Consider the following 21,337-nt stretch of genomic DNA (forward strand, 5'->3'; position numbering starts at 1 on the left):
GAGAGTGATGTTTCCATACTCAGAAATGTGTCATTTAGAATAAGACATTCCAAAAAGAAAATATGTCACTTAGAATGGGACGGATTGAGTATGTTATTAGTTTCTCCGGTGAAATGGGCTGGATTTTGTGGGCCAACGATTTCAAACTAAATGTTACTCCCTCTGTCCCATTAAAAATGAAACGTTTGTCCCATTTAAAATTAAACGTTTCCTAAAATAGAAACATCTCTATCTCTACTTTTTCATCTCTATTACTTTACTTAAATTATTTAAGTAGCTATTAATACTCTTTGATTTTATTTAATAATTATTTAAATTCAAATGATAATACACTTGGCACTGTATCAATCATTAGATCTCCTAATCTAATGGTTAAGAATTAGTCTTAATTTTGAATTGCTAATTAGTTAGCAATTGATCACATCTCAGGTTCAATATGTGTATATATATAGTGTATCTATGGGTCATCTTTTAATGCTTATAGCACCATAATCCAAAATTAAAATGTACTCACTACTATGAATTCACAGCGAGATTTCCCTATTGCACTCCCGTTGCGTAATGATGGCAGAATATTAATCAGCGGGGGCATTTCTAAACCAAAATATTGGGTTGAGTTGTACGACTCAAAGAAAGGCACGGTCGAGGGCGTGGACTTGCCTGCCGAGTACGGATCTCCCTATGCATCCTCTTGCTTTCAGTACACTGACAAAGAGGTTGTGGTTTTGGGATACTACCCAAAAGAAAATATTCATTATCTCCTCTTGTACAACCTGGAAAGCAAACACTAGTCTTGTGTTGCAAAAAACGTCCCTATACCAATATTTCAACTGAGTAGGAGGAACCTCGTCTATGTAGGGGGGGGGGGGGGACATTCTATTTATTATCGACCACGCATGTCTTATGTATGTCTATGATCTGTCCTCCAAAAAAAAAGTGGGTGAAGTAGGGGTTGTTGGTCTGGATTATTCTGATGATGATGGAGTGATAGGAGCTTTCTATGCCGGCAACACTGATGTTAAATGTACTAGCTGGATCTTCTACCTATTCCTGCTTTATGGTGGCAAGTGTTTCAGTGATCTTCAATATGCCAAGGTCGAAGTCGTCCAAGGCAAGGACGGGGTTTATGCTGCCACACTTCAGATGGAGGGTGTTCTCAAAGTTGGTTGCTTTCTTTCCATTTATATGTGAGCTCGTTGATTTTGGAATCTCTTACCTATAATCAGAGGTCGTATTATCATATTGAAATATTGCTCGTTTTCTGTATGCAGCATTGCTGACTAGGGCTGGGGAAAAATATCGAAATACTGAAATACTGGCCTTATCGTACCGAAAATACCGAATTTTCGGTATACCGTGACTTTCGGTACAGTATGATACCTTACCAAAAGATTCCGGTAAGGTAACGGTATAAAGTTTCAAATACCGCAGTATACTGTTGCATACCGAAATTCGGTATATACCGTAAATTAAGGTATATACCGTAAACTAAGGTATATACCATAAAAATATAAACACAATTATGTATAAAATATATTTTATATATTTTTAAATTATAAAATCTATTGTGACATATATAAATATAATTATGAATAAATTATATTTAATTTATTTTTTAAAATTATAAAATATAAATAATATTTTAAAAACTCTAATTTTCTATTTTAATTGAAGGTATGACTTTTTTGCATACCGTATTTACGGTAAGGTATACGGTATGGTGGTTTCGGTAAAGGTATACCGTACCTATCCACCCCTATTGCTGACCATAAGATTGCAAAGAATGAAGTCAAGATTAATGCTCTTGTCGGCAAAGGTGAGTGAACAATCCAGCTATTGGAAATGGAAAACAAAGTTTGCCTTGTTGTTTAGCTAACTAGGGGTTCTAGATAATTTGGCCGTTGGTATTATATTGAAATACTTGTTTTTTTGTATGTAGCATTGCTGCCGAAAAAGCGAGCACGAGAGCCGCTGTTGAAAGAGAAAGGAAAAGAGAAGATTGATGAGTGATGAGGAGTGAATGAAGGGGAAACTATAGTTGCTTGTATTATGTTGAATGGCTTTATTATATGAATGAAAGTGTAACAACCCAAACTTCCGTACCTTATTATTATTATTAGTAGCCGAAAAAAAAAAAAAAAAAAAAAAGAGAAGAAGTGTGATTGTTGTAGCATTCGAAACCTGCCCTTTTCGTTTATAATAATCGATCTTGGAATTATAAATAATAGTTGCTTCATTCTCAAACGAACATTTTGAGTACAACTATTAGAGTAACACAAAATAAAAGTATATAATCAGGCAGATCTTCGAAGTCCGCTAACGTACTATTATACAATTTATCAAATCCCTAATCTATTACAATAAGAGAATCCAGGCAGCCCGCTCAATGGTCGTGCTCGTCCTCCAAGGAAGTCCGATACATCAACGAGGATAACCATGGATGTTAGTTTTCCTACATAAGAGAATTTGAGAAAAGTAAGATAAAATTTGCTATTAATTAAAACATTAAGTCACTAATGAAGATATAGTAAGATGCAACTGCAGTAAGGGAGGAGCTTCATATATTTCTATACAAATGGACATTTAATGATAATGTAGAGAAATCAAGGGCTCATAAGCTCCCTCCATTCTGAAACCACATTTCTACCGTAGGATCACCAAAAAGGGGAAAATATCTATGACATACAAATATAATAATTAAGATAAACTTTACCCAAGTAAACCTTCCCCAAGTTTACCCTCCCCACTTGCATAAGTAGCTTACAAGGGAATTTAAGGGAACAAGTATATAAACCCCCAAAGTTTCCTTAAACAACCATCTCTATCAAACATTCTCTTCACAAACACACCAACACAACATAGGATTGACAAGGAGTCACGGAGGGAGAGTTGCAGATAATTGTAGGATCAAGTCCTACAATCCAACAACACTTTTTCACCATCAAAAGGTAAATCCCAAGCCTTTCTTTTCTTGCACATATGTACAAGCATATGCATACATAACGTGAAAGTAGAATCTGCCCAAATTTGAAATCAACAATACACAGCAAGTTTACCAACATGTTTCACCATCAAATCTCAAGTAGCAAGATAACTGTTCAAGGATCACCAAATTCAGCAAATAAATAAACTAATAACAAGAGAGAAATGAAAATCTGCCACAGAAAGTGTTTCACCATTGAGTCTTCCTAGTAGACACACGATTGTTCAAAATTCACTAAATGTATATAATACACAAAACAAGTCCTACAGCCATAGCAAGCAAATTAAGAAACTTATCTCATGTGAACAATTCTGCCGGATTCCGGCGACGGCCGTTCGGCAGCCCGGAGACGACGAGGGCAGCCCCACACCCCCATGACTGCCAATCTTGACAAATCTACGAGTTTGATACAGCAAAAGCTTTTAAATTTAAGATTTAAATTCTTTTTGGAACAAAACAGGGAAGAATTATAAATAAATCCTCACCTTTTGGGAGTTGGGAGTTCGGCGAGGAGAGGGAGACTGTGGTGGCTTCGGAGAGCTGCTTCGGCAGTGCGAGGAACGGAGGGGGGCCGAAGCCGCCGCCTGTGCATGCACATTGGCGGCGGCGATCGGTGTAAGCGGCGGCGGTGGAGAGAGAAGCCGAGAGGGAGACCGATAGGAGAGAAGGGAGCGACGAAGCTATTTCTGAAATTGGGGAAATTCGAAGACAGAGAGAAAAGAGGGAGAGACGGGAGGGAGGAGAGAACATCGCCGGAGTCGGCGGCGGCGCCGGTGGGGCGGCTGGTCGACGGAAATTCTGAATTGGAAGAGGGGTTCCCTATTTTGCTCAATTGAGAAAGAAGAGGTGAATGGTGCTTTAGTGAGAGGGAGAGAGAGACGATAAGTGTTGGGGAAGAGGGATATGTGGGCTGATTTAATCCATTAGGGCTCTTTTCATAATAATTGGGCCACTGATTTAATGAGAATTGGGTCAAAATTTAATTTGGTTCTTGTGGGCTAACTCCATGTAATATGGAATAATTGATTTTGGACCTAGGAGATGAGAATTTAATCTAAGCCAAATTTTAATTAAGTGCTGCAGTAAATAATTTTAGAAAGAGGCCCAATTCGAATTTAATTATTTTCTTGGACCTAAAATAAAATGGTTAAGTAAGTTAAGATAATTAGTTGCGACCCGAGTTATTATAGCTTTGCGTCGTATTTGTAGCAATGTATGGAGTATCAATTTAGTCGAAGCCCGAAAATAATAGAAGAAGAGACATCAAATAATATATGACTTTTAGAAATTTTCTAAAGATAAGCGATAAGAAAAGAGAATTAATTATGAGGCATGCATTCCTATTAAGGTTCAAGAATTTATTGAAGTCTGATTAGTATTTTATATTATATTGTGATGTTTTCAAAAAGGTTATCTTTACAAGTTAAAGTCGGAGCGAGAATTTCAAGTTGGAAATTAAACGAATGAGGTGAGCTTTCTTATACTAAAAATACAAACTTTATTTTATGAAAATTCGAACTTATGTTCGTGATTTGATATTGTCTTGCCATAAATGTTTTGTGTATGATGCCTATCTGTTGGCTAAGGCCAAGTGAATTATGAATGATGATATATAAGTCGAATTCAGGTCCCAGTGAGGGTGGTGTCCCCGCTCGGACTAGTGTACACGGGATACCTCTGACCGTGAACGGACGGCAGAGAAGGTGACCGTGGAAGGTGGCCACCTTCCCGGCACAAGGATACCTCTGTCATGATGGGCAGGGAAGGTGACCGTATGAGAACACCATCTCAGTGGCACAAGATGATCAGATATGGCTAAGTACAGGAAAAAGGGCCCAATGTGAATATTTTAGTGAGCTCAGGTCTTTTCAATAAAACCCCTGAGTATTACTGTGATGATGATGGCTTGACAATATTTTCAAATGTATATGTGTATCTTTCGGCAATGTGTCACTGAGTACCTTTGTACTCAGCCCTGCATATATTTCTAAATATGCAGGTTAAGCGGTGATGACGAGGGGCGATATTGAGCAGAGATGGCGAATGTGTTTCATTTGGATAAATGCTTGGATGCACCGTGTCTCCATACACGGTGTCATTCTCTCTTGACTCTTCCGCTGCAATGTAAATAACGAGCTTATGTTCCTTTGTGTCACGCACTCTGATATATTTTGCCAGCTATTTCAATTTTATTTCATTCATATCAGTTTTGCCGAGATTCCCCTTTCTTCCCCGCTTCTTTAATCCTCCCCTAGTCGCGATAAACCGTATTTGTTATCCTTAGCAAAGTGCGGTCGTGACAGAAAGCAACTATATTTGCTTGTTTTATGTGTTGAATGGCTTCTTAATTTCTATACCCTTTACTTTGCTAATTCATCCAATTCCATTTTCCTTACTATAGCATAAGTATATTGAAATTTCAGATTTTGTTTTTCCAATGCGTATAACTTGATGTATATATATTGTTGTTGACATTATTTGTGCATGTATTGACATTATTATTAAGATCTATTGTTGGTTATTAATGATCCAACAGCAAAACCATACAGAAAAATGAGCCAAGTTTCCTCTAAAACCAACTTTCATTCACACACATGTACCTATATCATAACTAAGATTATACAAAAATATGGATTCATAGGAAAGATAAATTTATACATTTATTATTTATAAACACAAACTGGAGGTTCCAAAACCATAAATAATGAGCAATGATTTGAATGAAATATGCTATTTATTCCTATAGCTTTGAATGGTTAATATGATTTAATGCTTACAAAAGTGTGTTTTTCTTGTATCGGACATGGAATGGAGTGCATAAAATGAAGTTGAAAGGAAGTCGGGAGTCGAAAATGAAGTTGGGAAGCAGTTTTTATACTTGACTCGACCTGAGTTGGAATGTGGCGAGAAGTGACTCGACCAGAGTCATCCTAATTGATCAAAAACTGCTAAGACAGGACAGAAGCTTTGAGTCGACCGAGTCGACGTGTGTTGTGAAGTGACTCGACCGCAGTCATCCTAAGAGATGCAAAGTTTGACTCGATCGAGTAGTGTTGTGTTAATACTTGACTCGACTCTAATCAACCTAAGTGCAACCGCAAATTGACAGTTTTTCATAATTTTTAAGTGGCGTTTTTGGGAGTTTTTTGGGGATCCTTGGACACAAAAATTATCAGAGAGAGAGAGAGAAGGGAAGAATATTAGAGGTTTAATCACTCAAGTTCCATCATCCCAGAGGAGATTTGCTATCATCTACAAGTCAATTTCATGAGTTCTATGGTTCTTCTTTATTGTTTGCGGGTACGTAACTAAAATTCTTACGTTGCTCATAATTTGTGAAAGATGTGAATTACTCTGGTTTAATATTAACTAGTATCACGCTTGTGCTATGCACAGATTAATATATTTTTAAATATTACTTTTTAATTTTTAAATTAACTAAATAAAATTAGAAATAATATTAACAATGAATAATATGAGTAACAAATTTAGTTATATGAAAATAAAAAAATTATACAAATCAACATTGAAGCATAATAAATTATAACAATAAAGAATTAAACAAATGGATAATTACTCATCATTTTTAAAACTTCTTTATACACTGAGTTAACTTTAAAATTAAAATCAATCTCATCATTAAACTAAAACCTTTAATTCGTCACTCTTCAATGGAACTCATAGGTAAAATAACTCGTTTGTATCTATAAAGTTGTCCGCCTCACCTAAAACTACAATAAAATAAGGAACAAAATCAATTTGCAACGCACAAAATCAATAATCAATATGTATTAAAACGATTATCTGTAGAGAAAAACATAAGATGAGACCCATGAAAGTACACAAGCGAATAATTCACACCACATTCATTCGATGAAATGAAAAAATATATTTTTATCTATCTGACTCACTGTATTGCTTCATGTGCTTTGCTGAACTCTTTGATCACTTCCACATCAGGAATTAGTTTTACCTAAGCATTTGTATGTTGGTTTATGAAAGGAAACTCCACCTTATCAGAGACAATGTCATCTAAAGTAGCCTCAAATTTACCCAAACGATTGTCTTGTGAAAAGAAGTCCATCTTCTAATTGCTAGTCAATCCACATTCTACATCACAGAGTAATTAACAACTTAGTAACAGAAAAATAGGCTACTCCTCTAATCAATCTTCAATGAGAAATGAAACTCGTCACAAATCAACTCACTTCTCCATGATTAATAATTTAAAACATACCACACACCAGTAAGTATCCTAATGCATCAATAACATATCAAACCCACACATAATAAGTTCATGTTGCTGCAACATTTAGATCATCAAACTTAATTAAGCATCAACACACACACACACACATGCGATTATTTAGACTTTTCTTCACGTTTACGTGCGACGCGGGATCGGAATCGACAATACAGTAGTATCAGCAGGCGGATTAATATACTTTTCTTCACCCCTCGCCACCACGCTGCCACGCCCACCGCTCTTATTCGCCGCTCCTCCATCGCCATGTCTTGCCCACACGACCACGGCTTTGCCTCGCCGGATCTGATCTAAGTTGACTGCTGAATGAGAGGCCGTTCTAGGAGGCGTAGAAGTCATAGACTTGCTCCTCGATGTCGCCGGAGCCCAAGCTATGATCGATGGTTAGATTGGCATCAAAATGTGGAAAAAGAGATGTATACGACCTTATATTCAGTCGTTCGTCTTCTTCCGCATTCTTCTCTATTGTTTTGGTCGGATTTTTGGGTTCTTTAGTTTCTGTTTTGGTAAGTGGATCAAAAGCAGTTCTATCTATGACATCCACCACTCTGCTAATCTTGGACTGCTCCTATGATTCTGTGAAGTACCAATATATATCTTACTATAAAATATTGAAATAACTTCCCTCATTTAATTTTTTTCATTAATATTATAAAAATTTCATAATGGCAATCTTGTGAATATTCTCAAAACTCCCCTTTTATATATTGTATAGATTTATGATCTTTTTCTATGGTGCTTTTTACATTGAATTATAATTCCAGCCTGTTTTATTATTCAATCATGTTTGTTAGCCAATGTTTGTATCAGCTATGAAGAAGTTCATTAAGCCTTGAAACTCAAGAATTCTCAGAGATCTTCAACAAAATCAACTGAACAAGCGGCTAAAAGTTTTTGTATATGAAGAATGGTGATAAGAAGGGCTCGAAGAAAAAATTCTGGAAGAAGTAAGAGAAGGAGAACAATGAAGGTGGAAAGGACACAAGAAGCTGTCATTTTTGCAAGAAACCAGGCAAAATCTCAAGAAAGCATATTTTACTTGGAAAAGGAAGCAAGAGCAGGAGAAAAATGGTGGAGCATAAACAGCTGATGTAACTCAGGAAGTAGAAGCATTGAATGTGCATGATGGAGCTGATATTGAGGGGTCCTGCGGCATGGATTCAGGATGTACTTTCCACATCTGCTAACACAGTTTCAGAATTTGGAAAATAGTCAGGGATCAGTGATGCTAGGATCAGAAATTATCAAACCCGTGAAGTCAAGGGGATTGGAGATATAAGACTCAAGCTGATGGATGGAAGCATTAAAATCTTGACACAAATACCTAAGATCATGAGAAATCTGATTTCTCTTGGAATGCTGCAGTCAAGAGGGTGCAAGTTCATTTCTGAATCTTGGGTGTTGAGGGTGACTGATTCAGTCAAGATTCATTTTTTATATTTATAGACAATGTGATCATCGAATGTGACTGAAATAAATTTTCCGACAGAGAATTGCTAAATGAAACCAATCATCGAATGTACAATTTGTGTATGTGTAATGTAGATAAGACGAGTCAAGGAAAACTCTAAAGTTTGCGGTAATTAATGTACGAATTTAGTACTTTAATGTAGATCTACCTTATGACATGATATAAATTATTTAGTGTTCTTTTTATTTAAATTATTTCTAATTCAGGACTAATTCGATTCTTAGGGCTAATTTTATTTTGCCGTAGGCCTGAACACTATGTGGAATCACATTTTTTTGACTTTGTTTATATTTGTGACTGGAATCACATTGTTTGAGAACTAAATGTGAGTTGCATATGAGTAAAATATTTAAAGTTGGATCCATATTGAGAATGACTAGATATGCTTGAAAATGAAAGGATCTTCATCTTCATCTTCATCCCACGACTGGATTCTTCATGATCAAAATCTATCATTATTAGTATTAATTAATTAAATTTGGTTGCTACTCATCATTAGATATTACAAATTCGTTAGTTTAGAAAATGCAGAGGTTAAATTCGTCATTTGATGATGTTGACATTGTTTACTTTTTTAGCAATTGGAAGATATCTATTTTTGGTTGCTTTATGTGTATTTTTAGAGCTATAAACTAAATGGATAAATGACACTCAATGGAATATAGTTGTAATACTTACAAATTCGTCATCTGTTGCTGTTAACATTGTTTGCTTTTTTCGTGTCTAAGAATTTTTGTGTGTCAAAGACTGTAAAATGAACCCCCAACCGCCACTTAAAAATCAAGAAAAACTGCCCATTTGTGGTAGGGCGTAACTCCACTTGGGTCAAGTGGACTCTGGACACATTTCCACTCGGTCGGGTGGAACTCTCTGACTTGACAATTTTTGGTCACTTAGTCTCACTTGGTCCGAGTGACCTCTCTCTCCATTGGTCGAGTGGAACATTCTGATTTTTTACATATTTTGTTTTTGACTCCGGACTTCGTTCCAACTTCAGTTTATGCACTCCATTCCACTTCCTACACAAGAAAAACACACTTTTGCAAGCATTAAATCATTACTCCCTCCGTCCGCCATTAGGAGTCTCATTAATTCTTTGGCAGCACGGATTTAAGAAATGTTAAGAAAAGTGGATGGAAAAAAGTTAGGAGAATATGAGTCCCACTTATATAGATTAGTTTTAAATGAAATGTGAGTGGAATAAGTTATTGGAACGTGAGACCCTATTACCTATTATCATTCCAGACCATATTGTTTTCAAAGCTATGTCTTGTTGCGGCAGCTTGGTTTAGACCACCTCACGTGTCAGTAGTGTCTTCTCAAACTTAATGCGCAACTGTTGCGATTCCAGTCCGATCCAGCTAAGATCGCAACGCAACAACCAATCGACACAACAGCCAACCACACAATCAACACAACAAACGATTGAATGTAGTAATTGAACGAGATAATCACCAATTGTAGATTGATAATGAGATCAGAGAAACAATGAAGGTAAATGATAACGAAAGCAACACGATAAAGAGAAATGATAGAATGCTTCGGATCCACGATCCTCAGTCTTAGCTCAGCGGAGAATCACCGAATCACCGGATTCTCACGATGATCCTAGCTCGCAAGCTAACACACTATTTTCATGAATGCACACGAAGAAGATGACCTCTGTATTTATACTCCTCAGATTTGCTTCCTCTCTCATTTCTTATTTAGCTGACGTGGCATTTTAGCTGGCACATAAGTTTTGAGCTCGTAACAGCAACATCTCTAAGCTCTTCGACCCCTTGGCGCTGAGTCCGGAATCCCAATCTTTTTCCTTTTGGTCAAAGATCCCAATCCCAAAATTTTGAAAAAAATGTATCATTATTTTCTAACAACAAACCTTGACAGGATGCATGTCCACGGCAGTAGCCTTGCTCCATCCTTTTTTGACCCCGTTACACATCCTTCAGAATTCTTACATGTGCAACTCAGCAACGACGACAAGCGTGAGGTGAGAAGACATAGTTGGCCCTAAGTAGATCCGTCGCTAAGAATGAGGGTATAAAATGGAAGGGAAAATTAGATTTTTTTTTTTATTTTGCCCGAATTTCTGCATCACACTTACTAAGAAAGGAATGGTTAAGCAAAATTAACAATATAAAATTCAAAGAATTCATGATTTAGAGAGACTAGAGTTGTTAATAGTAGCAGGAAAAAGTAAACTTGTCTCACACAAATGAATGAATAAATAAATAAATATTGCAAATATATTGGTGGTTTAATAATAGATTAAAGAAAGGAAAAGACTAATAAAAGTTGTAAATAAGTGGAAAAACAATGGGGACTCGGACGATGTCGATATGAGTCATCAAGCATCAAAGCCAAATTATGAATTTCAATTGATCCAAGTCATATTATCTTCATTGTCCCCTAAACTCTTGTAAATTACTTTCAAGAGTTTTAATTCAATCAAAATTATAAAATACTACAATATTGAAAGAAAATTACCCAAAAATGTGACATGCAAGCTACGTAAAATGAGAGAGAATTATGAAATAATAGGAGTAGTACAATTATGCAAATTAGACTAGGAAATGGTGGCCGTGAGTGTTCAAATTTTAATAATGGTGTTATTGCTTTTCCTCCAAGTAGTGGATAATATTAATCAAATCATTCAACAATTTCGCTTTAGTTTTCCATTATTATTGTAATAGTACTAATCATTTGGTTCTCATCATTTTAGGTGTAATTGAAAAATAAGTATTTTTATTAGTTACAAAAAGTATTGTTTTGGGAATAATTTACCCATAATTATTTCTATATTACATTGTCATCGATGTTACACAGCATTTATTTTAACTATTTATACTAAATTACATAATCTAGATGTAGTATCAAATATAGCTAAAGGTGTAATTCCGTTCACTCCAAGTTGTGGATAATATATAAATATTCGATATTAATTTGAGTGGTTGCTTTTTCTTCATAGGAATATAGTGTTGAAAATTGAAATCAAAGGGGCGGCTGTTCAAATATTCATCTCTCTTAATCAAAGACTTGACATGCAAGTTGGCCACGTGCTAAATTATCCTCATAATTAATTAAATGAATATGATTATCATGTCATGTGTAATAAGAGGTAAGATAGTCTTTTTTTTTTTTTTTTTTTATTGGCAAATGAATATAAATTTATTGGTTGCATCGTGTTAGATTCTAATCTAAGATCAAAAGGTCTTAGATATTAGACCAATTCGGTCTTGAATATTACGACACTCTACTATTACATTAACTCACATGTATAAGATTGCACCACGAAAGATTCGACCTGAAACCTTTGACCTCGGGCATTAACCTCTCTATCGCTTGGCCAATTCACACACATAATAATATATAGATTCAGATATAGATTCTTGTTATATATTGAAATTTTTTCAGTAGTACGTACCCTAATCTAAAAACTGATGTATTTGTTGTTAGAGTGAATGATCAGTCATTCTAGCCTTTTTAAAATAGTAGCAGAAAAATCTATTCATTGTTATAAAGTGTTAAACTAGAAGTCACTTATACTATTATGCCCTTGCACAATAATGTTGGAGTGACATTATGATTTAGGTCACTTTCAACATTGTTATTTACACTCTTATCCCCTGCACAATAATTTTCAACATTGTTATGTATACTCTTAAACATTTACAATTTATATATATAAATCGTGACAATATATATAACATTGTTATATAAAAATATTAAATTCAGGTAACAGTACAAATAATGTTATACACAAATTTTGTGTGAATGGCTATTGATATAAAATATGCCCACTGCTTTTATATTTTTATTTGTATGTGAATTAATGGCCAGTCCGTCGGTAGTTACGAACGGAAAAAGGTCTTACCTATAGAGTTGACAAATATCCGACGGTGTTATTGATGGCATTTTCAAAGGACAGCTAAATACAAATTACCAATGTTTACCAAAATTACTGATAGAATTGTGAGAGATGGATTAGGAATGAAGTAGGGAAAGTAGTGTAGGAGATCCCTTCCGCCAGAAGAGACCTAACAATGTTAGTTTTCTAAATTTTACAACACAGTCAATACTGCCCCTTAGCTTGGTAATTATAGAACAAAAGTTTTTCTTGAGAATCAGTCCATTTAAAATCTGGTAATAAAAATTCCAGTTAATTTGCTCGACATTTTTTTGTGTGAGAAAGAAGAGAATCTATGATGAATATGCAATAGTTACATAGCTAATATGATTGATTGTCTTCTAACTCAGATAAATCAATCACACTTAGCATCCTCTCCTCCTGCAATGATTCTGCTACAGATTCCTTCATCAACTCAAACTTTGATTAAAAGTTCCTCTCAGATTCTTGGTAATGGATCTTTCCAGAGGTTTCCATATCAAAAAATATGAATGGAGTAGCAGGATTGGTGTATCAATCGGGAGAAGCAAAACCGCGGTGGGTGTCACCTTTGTCGGATGGCCCCCTGTGCAGTTCCCTCAGCATAGCAATGCTGGCATCATTGTTGCTGCTAGGTAGGCGGTTTTCTCCCGTGGATGGCCTGACTGCTGAAGAATTGGGCGTGTAGGTTGTCGACCAAGATCCTCCATTTGATCCGGCCAATGCCATTATCACGTCCGCCTGATGTGGATCACAAGAAGAGATTTAAGAACAGCAAAAAAACACCAATATATGACAATGTTCTAAACAGTGCTGACATGGCATCGAATGTTGAATAAAGGCAACAAAACCCCCCAAAAAAAAACCTATGGAAAACCTTAGTGGACTAAACGAGTGCCAAAATCCACCTTCACCACCCTTCCATTCTCATCAACGACACGTTAGAGTCGCTAGCCAGTATTACTACGCGTTTATGCATTACTAAAGAACAATGACTATCGACAGAAGAAATAGACGTTAAGTAAGAACCTCTGACCAACTTATATCTACAAAACATGTCAAAAACATGTCAAATCAAAAGTCCAAAGGGAGTTTACCTATAGCGATGTAAGCTAACAATAGCCATGAGAAAATATAATGAGACGTTCACCTATTCAGTTATGTGACAAGTCGCAGGTTTTTACTCACCATATAGATGGATATGATGCGCCCGAAAAATGAGTTATCTAAAAAGTGAAATGTTCAAAAGACAGTAGAGCAACCATACCATTCTAAGGACTACTTTTTCACTAAAATTAGTCAAGAAAGCTTCTTGACACGTAGAAGTTCAGAGAAGCGGAGTGATATGAGCTAGAGAGAGTATGGGATGAATCATGCTTAGAGAGAAATTGTCCTTCAATTATATTACCATTAATGTTCCCGATTCGAGTCTATTACACCACAAAATATTCTAATCTTGTAACCAATCACTCAATCAAATTTTCACAAATTCTTATATAAATAAGTGTTCTAGTTGTTTCAACTTCTATTGGCAATAAGATTCATGCTTCCTCTCACCTTATTTGGATGAACATTGTCGAAAACGTGCGCTTGGCCCCCATAAAATATTGTCATTTGACCAGAAGATTCTGTTCCACGACGGCTGTCATGAGATCAATCAAAACATAGTTTATCAATCTTGTCTTAAATTTTCAGGTCAATTACCAAGGCACAAAATAGTAAAACAGAACCTGTGTCCTGAATTAACCTGGGCGTAGCAGAAGACTCTGGTTCAGAAATGCAAGCGCCGGATTTACTTTTACCACTGCGTATGAGCACCCCTGCAGGCTGTCTCCCGGAGATAGCTCCAGCTGCATTTAACGAGCTCAAAATTCCAGAGCCTTTGATTCCAGTCCGCGATCCTTCATCAGCAGCCGTTTGTGACATTAGAGAAGGGCCGACGTTTAACCTATTCGACTGGGCATGGTAGCTAAATGGCATGACCTGTCCAGTACGTGGAGGATATTGCATTGCTGGCCCCGGGTTAACCGCTGTGGCTCTATCCCAGTTGGATGGATTGTTATCAGCTCTACCACCGGTCGAAGTCTGAGATATAAAAGAGGCCGAAAGTGGCCTCCTTTGATGGATACCAAAAGATGCCTCCTCCTCATGTGGGCGTTTAGGCCGCTCGCCCCCTGAATAGCGCAGCAGCTGATATAGAACAAAATTCCCAAGATTAGAGTATGCTGTGAACCACACGAAATTAAGCCTTATACATCATAAGACTGCAAAACTTGTTATCAAATACGAACTATATTTAAGATGTGCAGACTGATTGTAGCTAAAAGAGTTAAGACTACAAAGAGAGGATGGAAGAAACAAACCTTAGTGAAGAGCTGGCTGTCTTGCGAATCTGTAGGCCCTTGTGGAAATTTATCCTTTGATGACATCATGAAAGAGTCAGAGTTGCTTCGTTTGTTGTTCATGAACCTAGTAGTACTTTCCGGCCCAGCAACATCGCCTCTTGATCCATAAAACGGTATTCCTTCCAAGTGATTGCTGACATGTCTTTCTAACATTATTTATAAAAAACAATCAAACAACAATTTTTTCAAGTAGTCATCAAGAATCATGGAATTATAGAACATCAAAGATGAACAACATTCAATTTACTTTCGATTTCTTTAACTTCTTCGACGTGCATAGTTCATGGGAACTGATAGCCAATAAACACAACACACACTAACTGACGCACATTAAAAGTGGAGTTGTAGCAATAGTTTTGTTGAAAACAACCAATAATATTTTCCTATAAAACCAAAAAAAAACTGTTGTGCAAATGCAATATACCCTAAAGAAGAGGCCCAGTGAACTACTCCACCAATGGCCTTACACGAAACCACTCAACTCTCAAAGGAACCAAATTCATAAAATAAGAGCTTCATAATTCAAGGCTTCACAAGTAGATTTACCCAAAGTTAACCACAAGCTGAACTTGAAATGGAAACATAAAGTCACTATAAACTGGCCCAAACAAATTCTCAATAAAATAGCACTAACACAGAGAATTGAAAACATTCCCCCAAACAACTGATTACTCACAAGTCTTTCTAACATGATTGATGAAAATAAACTACTACTACCAAACAACAATTTCTTCGAGCAGTCACCAACAATCATGGATGGCATCATAGAAACATCAGAGTCGAACACCATCCAAGTTAGTACACTTAATTTGTTCAAGTGCTTATATGCGTGCTAAGTTCACCACGAAATAAACAAAACCAGCGCATGCTAATTGACACACATATAGAGTGTAGATTTAGCAATAGTTTTGCAGTAAACAGCCAAAAAAAATCCTATAAAACCATAAGAACTTTACTCCAAATGAAGTTTGCAAGAAAAGAGAGGCCCAATGAACTACTCCACCAAAGCATCCAACCTCACAAAAGAGATGCATAATTCAATACTTCTACAAGTAGATTTAAGCAAAGTTAACTATTACAAATTAAACTTGAAATGGAAGCACAACAGCCACTATACTCTAACATCATCTTACCAGTGAAAAAACAAAACCACACGCACTCACAGACTCACAGTGTCACACAATACAATAACACAGACAAATTCTCAATAGAAGCAGAATTGAAAACATGCCCAAAACAACTGATTAATTTTATCACAACCACAAAAAACAAAACCAAAAAATGAGCATAGTATCAAGTAAAACTACTTCTCACCAGAGCCCAGATCAGAAGTGGAGGACGGCGACACATCCTGCGACGGCCTGCCACCACCGGCCGGCGGCGGAGCAGATTCTTGAGGCTGCCCCTTATCGCCAAGAAAATCATGAAAAGTTGTGGGCTTTGCTTCGGTTTCGCCGCCGGCATCAATACTAGCAGCTGCTCTGTTATTTTTATGAGCATGAGCCATTGAGGGCTAAGCTAGATATGCCGCATCTGAAGTAAAGGTGACATTTTTAACACTTTACAACGCCACCATCGCCGCTTTGATGAAGCCCAGAGCTCAAGAATGAGCAAACACAGAAAAATCTAGTGGAATTTTCAAATGGATTGTGGCTGTGGTTGATGGGTTTCAAGAAAGGTAAATTCTTTAGCTAGGAAAAGAGTGAAACACTTGAAGAGAGAGCACGACTTTCATGAAATGAGAAAAAGAGTGAATTCTTGATCTTTTTTTCTTTGGCACTAAAAAGGAAAAGTATTTTTCTGGCATTCACAGATACAGATGTGCTTTCCACTTTTATTCGTAGAATCAATTCAATCACTCGCTTTCTCCAATGTTTCAAATTTTAATTTTAGAATATTTCTATTTTTATTCAATAATTGGAGATATAATGAGCAAAATTCATTGCTCACTTGGAGTTAAGTATAAACTAACCTTTTTACAAGGCAATTTATAAACTTAAATGATTTAAGTTTAATCTAAACTAAAAAACATCTTCCTCGGGAAAAAAGGAATATCTTAGGGGAATGCAGTGGGCCCTGCGTTTTTTTTTTTGTCAATGATTGTGTTGGGGAAATCACGTGAATTTATTAAATTTATTCTCGTAGCCAAGAATCGATCAGTCTTATTAAAATAAAATTATAAAATTATACTATAATTTGCCAGACAAACTATATTGGTCTCTAAAATTATGAACTTTGCTCAAATTTTAGTATTTCCCATGAATTTTAAAATTAGCCTAAAAATCATAAATTTTACATTTTGTTTGTTATTTTCCATGACGGCTCAATCACCATTTCTAACCAACTTCCGTGCATTTTTTTATCCTACTTGGCACTACTAAATCAACGTGATTTTCTACATAGTTTTTTATCCTACTTATCACGAATTTAAAAAGTAATCTAAAATACTATAAACATTTCACGATTGTCACGTATAATAAGATTTTTGCCGAAGATTTCTTATTTAGGCTGCCATGGGAAATAACAAACAAAATGTAAAGTTTGTGATTTTTTAGACCAATTTCAAAGTTCATGGAAATACCAAAATATGAGCAAAGTTCGTGATTTTAAAGACCAATGTCCCTTTTAGTAATTATTCATAATAATAATAATAAATAATAATATTAATAATAAATCAATAGTTTTAGTTAGTACTCTTATTGATTATTAATTGATATATTTACTTTTCCATCAATATTATTTTGAGAGAACTACAAAAATGGTCTTTGGATTATAGGTTTATCTCGCTCATAGTTTGTAGATTTTAAAAATATCGTCAGTAGTCAATGGACTAAGGATTTATTTCGAAATTGACCCTTTAAGTTATTTTTTATCTTAAAATGCATTTTTGAGCATTTGGAAAAAATAGTATGTAGACTTTAAAAATAGTCAAAATGACCAATTTTGAAATACACTCTTAGTCTAGGAACTAATGGCGATATTTTTAAAGTTCATGGATTGTGGGCGAGATAAAACCATAGTCCGGGAAAATAATAATCAAAGGAAATATCATTGATCTTGTGAAAAGTCCAATCGTTCATCATTTCTCGTAATAATGATGATCGAGTTTGAGTGGCCAATGTTATCACGGTTGCTATATATATTCAACTAGTGGGGACAAAATTTAGTGAGTTTCACTAGTTTAATTCCTCGGATTTTAACAATAATGATAAGACAAGAAAAAAAATATTAGATTGAAACGGAAAAAGTGTAAAGTTTAGACTATAATTATGGATAAATCTATGTCCACTTTTTTCATCTACGATTGAAAAGAGCCATCATATTTTTAGCCCCTATTATTGACCATGAATGTGGATATGGTGGTACTAGCACTAGTAGGGCCTAACACTCACATTCCATGAATCTTATTACGCCTTCAATACAAATGTTTATTTATTCAAAATCACATAGTAATATATAAAATGCAACGATCAATTATTCAAATCAACAAAATCCTTGTTCCGTTAACACTGCTCTTAGCTAATCAATAGCCAATGCCATGACTTCTCATTCTCAACTGATTCTAAATCAAAAATCAAATGTAATTATTTGATACTCAACCAACAATTAGGTCTAACCTCCCCAATCAAATAAAATCAAAAACGAGCCACCTAGTTTATATATGTTGCTAAGATATAAAATAGTAGATATGAGTGTCCAAATGTCTCGGTTCAACTATGAAACATGTGATAAAAGGGGCCCAGTAAAATAATTAGTAATAATGAAATAATACAACCTTAACCCAGCCAAAAAAATGACATACCTTCTTGATCCTTGTGGTCCAATCTAGATCACGCCCACTTCACTACACATCAAATAATTCATCACAATCATCATTAAGTATGATAATTTCCAAATTTCACCAAGAATTCTTCCATCCTAATACAAACACCTCAAGAGCAATCATAAGATAAAATAACATCCACTGCATATCTATCAAATATATACACACTCAATAATGTAGCGATATTTTATAAATTATTAGAATTGGGAGTGTGGTGAATAATGTTGGTCTCCTTGAAGCTGGCTTTCCTCTGAATATGGTCGGTTAACCTCTGCGCGCTCAGCACAGAGCTCTCCGGCTGATACCTGTTCTTCCCAAGCTCGCTGGGGGTTTTACGCGTCTTCAAGATCTGAGACATGGACTCAGCTCTCTTTATGATGGACATTTTCCATTCCTGTGACCCCTTGTACGTGTTAGGCACTTTTGTCGAGCGAGGAACAGACGCCATCAGATCATGCAGTTTATGCGTGGTTTTAAACATGCCCCGCCTCTCCAAATCCTCGGTCATTCTCTGATATGTCAGATGTTGAGGAACAATGCCCCTACGGAGCATGTCCACAAACTCAAACACAGCCTCGTCGTACCTCTGCAACTTCCATAGTAAATGGATGAGCATGGTGCTCGTAGCCAGGTCCAAATCGATTCCCCTACCTCTCATCTCCTTGATCATCTTCGTAGCAAGATCCACCCTTTCATCCCTGCATAACATTTTCACCAGCAGATGATATGTAAATCGATCCAGTTCATACCCTGATTTGATCATTTGATTATAGAGATCCAAGGCCACCTCAGTCTTTCCTACCTTCGACAAGTACTTGAGGAAATAGCCATACGTCGTAGTAGAGGGCAAACACTTAACACTCATCATCATCTTAACAATCTTGCTAGCCTCTACCAGATCCCTGGCCTTGCAGAAGCCCTTCACCAACGAGTTATACGTGGAAAGAGTGGGCCCCATTTCTAAAATCGAGAACCTCTCCAGCATCCCCATCGCCTCCTTCAACCTTCCAGCTTCTCCCAGTGCATCAATTATGGAGTTATACACTATTGCGTTGGGCTCGACTCCCTCTGCCCTCATCTCATCAACTAGCTCAATTGCAATGTCAGGACGATTCATTTGACATAACCCTTCAACAAGGGTCCCATATGTGACCACATTTGCTTTCACACCAGCCTTCTTCATCTGCACACGGATCCGCTCAGCATGTTTGAGCTTTCCTATGCGGAGCCACCCGTTCAGCAGTATGTTATAGATCCTAACAGATGGCAACCAGCTCGGGTCCTTCTCTGTGATCGTATCCAAATACTTTGAGGCTATCCTAACATGCTTTTCTTTACACAAAGAGTCCAACAGAGTCTCCAACAGATTCTTTCCTGCATTTGAATCGTGGAACGAATCCAAACTGCATATATATTCATACGTTCGAATGGCTGCAAATGGAAGTCCTGTTACGAAACATGAAGAAACATTACACACCAAAAACAACCAAAATACATTACAGAGATTTATAGGCATAACTCCAACTAGTCTTTATAAGCAACAACACACACTCACACACAGAGTAACTAAGCTTGACATAATTAGATACAAAAACAGAAAGTTAGAACTGAATCAATTTCACAAACACCTGGCAGGCAATATCGAATTATTTCCCTCGATCAAATGAAATATTACCTGCGCGTGCATATCTCCTAATCATGATAACATAAGTATCGAAATTAGGTCTTTCGTTGGGATCTCCTTTAATTTGATCAAGTATAACGCACCAAGCTGAGTCAAATTCTCGGGCTTTACCGAGAGAATCGACCATGGAATTGAAAACGTCCATGGAGAATCTGTAATCGGGCTGCTTTCGGGCCCAATTGAAGAGTGTGAAAAGGGGTTTCGGGCTGGAATCAAATTTTTTGAAGATTCCGAGTAAATGAGCTGGAGTTGGGTTGATTTCGGCCGCGTCGAGGGCCGCTTCGAGGTCGGGACCGGGCTGTAGGGCCGGACTTTGGAGGATTTCGGAAATGCAGGCGGAGGTTGGGTCGTCGGCGTTAGGGTTTAGAGGGGGCGGCTGAGTTGGTGGATGTTGAGGGTTCCGCTTCTGAAGCGGCGGAAAGGGGATTGAATAGATTGGTTCGTCGGGGAAGTGTCTGCGGTGGCGGGCGGCGGTGGCTAGACAGAGACGGAAGTTCATGATTGAATTTTCCGGCGGTGGTTGGCGGGAATGTTGTTGGACTAAGAAGCACTAACTGAATGCACCTTCAATATAATTTTCGTTAAATTAGTTTGCATTCTAATTTTATTTTTATTTGAGTTTTTAAATTTATTTTTGTAATAGGCAAATAGCAGTATTTAAATTACTTAACAAATTAAAATTATTTCTAAAATAAATAAATTATACTCCATTCATTTTACTCTAAATGACACAGTTCATCCCACGACACATTTTTCTTTTTGGATGTCCTATTTCTAAATATAGAAACATTATTTTCTATACTTTTTTCTCTCTCTTACTT

General features: G+C 36.4%; 2 protein-coding genes and 3 long non-coding RNA genes across 6 annotated transcripts; 1 reads left to right on the forward strand and 4 right to left on the reverse strand.

Annotated features, from left to right (window-relative positions):
• Positions 1 to 2,203: 2,203 nt before the first annotated feature.
• LOC148930935 (uncharacterized) lies at positions 2,204 to 5,184 on the forward strand. The gene is made up of 3 exons (XR_016136359.1): positions 2,204 to 2,948; positions 4,393 to 4,451; positions 4,983 to 5,184. It is a non-coding gene; the product is annotated as an uncharacterized LOC148930935 (long non-coding RNA).
• LOC125216236 (uncharacterized) lies at positions 2,272 to 3,963 on the reverse strand. Its single transcript, XR_016136358.1, has 2 exons — positions 3,469 to 3,963; positions 2,272 to 3,379 (listed from the first exon to the last, which is right to left on the reverse strand). It is a non-coding gene; the product is annotated as an uncharacterized LOC125216236 (long non-coding RNA).
• A 4,171-nt stretch (positions 5,185 to 9,355) lies between the features above and the next one.
• Positions 9,356 to 11,117, reverse strand: LOC148930936 (uncharacterized). 2 transcript variants are annotated; one of them, XR_016136828.1, is made up of 2 exons: positions 9,949 to 11,117; positions 9,356 to 9,737 (listed from the first exon to the last, which is right to left on the reverse strand). It is a non-coding gene; the product is annotated as an uncharacterized LOC148930936 (long non-coding RNA). The 2 variants fall into 2 exon arrangements; XR_016136829.1 differs by having other exon boundaries at positions 9,356 to 9,755.
• Positions 11,118 to 12,829: 1,712 nt separating this feature from the next.
• LOC125210613 (protein TIFY 8-like) lies at positions 12,830 to 16,809 on the reverse strand. The gene is made up of 5 exons (XM_048110153.2): positions 16,324 to 16,809; positions 14,968 to 15,155; positions 14,352 to 14,794; positions 14,162 to 14,246; positions 12,830 to 13,345 (listed from the first exon to the last, which is right to left on the reverse strand). The coding sequence occupies exons 1-5, from the start codon at positions 16,514 to 16,516 to the stop codon at positions 13,139 to 13,141; spliced, it is 1,116 nt and encodes a 371-aa protein (XP_047966110.1). The 5' UTR covers positions 16,517 to 16,809; the 3' UTR covers positions 12,830 to 13,138.
• A 2,051-nt stretch (positions 16,810 to 18,860) lies between these two features.
• On the reverse strand, positions 18,861 to 21,090 carry LOC125211049 (Pentatricopeptide repeat (PPR) superfamily protein). Its single transcript, XM_048110728.2, has 2 exons — positions 20,508 to 21,090; positions 18,861 to 20,278 (listed from the first exon to the last, which is right to left on the reverse strand). Exons 1-2 carry the CDS (start codon positions 21,013 to 21,015, stop codon positions 19,020 to 19,022), a joined length of 1,767 nt encoding a protein of 588 aa, XP_047966685.2. The 5' UTR covers positions 21,016 to 21,090; the 3' UTR covers positions 18,861 to 19,019.
• Between the last annotated feature and the right edge of the window lie 247 nt (positions 21,091 to 21,337).

The sequence above is a fragment of the Salvia hispanica genome, chromosome 3 (assembly GCF_029641045.1).
Source record: "Salvia hispanica isolate PSC_SH4W2 chromosome 3, Shi_PSC_v1, whole genome shotgun sequence".
NCBI classification, from domain to species: Eukaryota; Viridiplantae; Streptophyta; class Magnoliopsida; order Lamiales; family Lamiaceae; genus Salvia; species Salvia hispanica.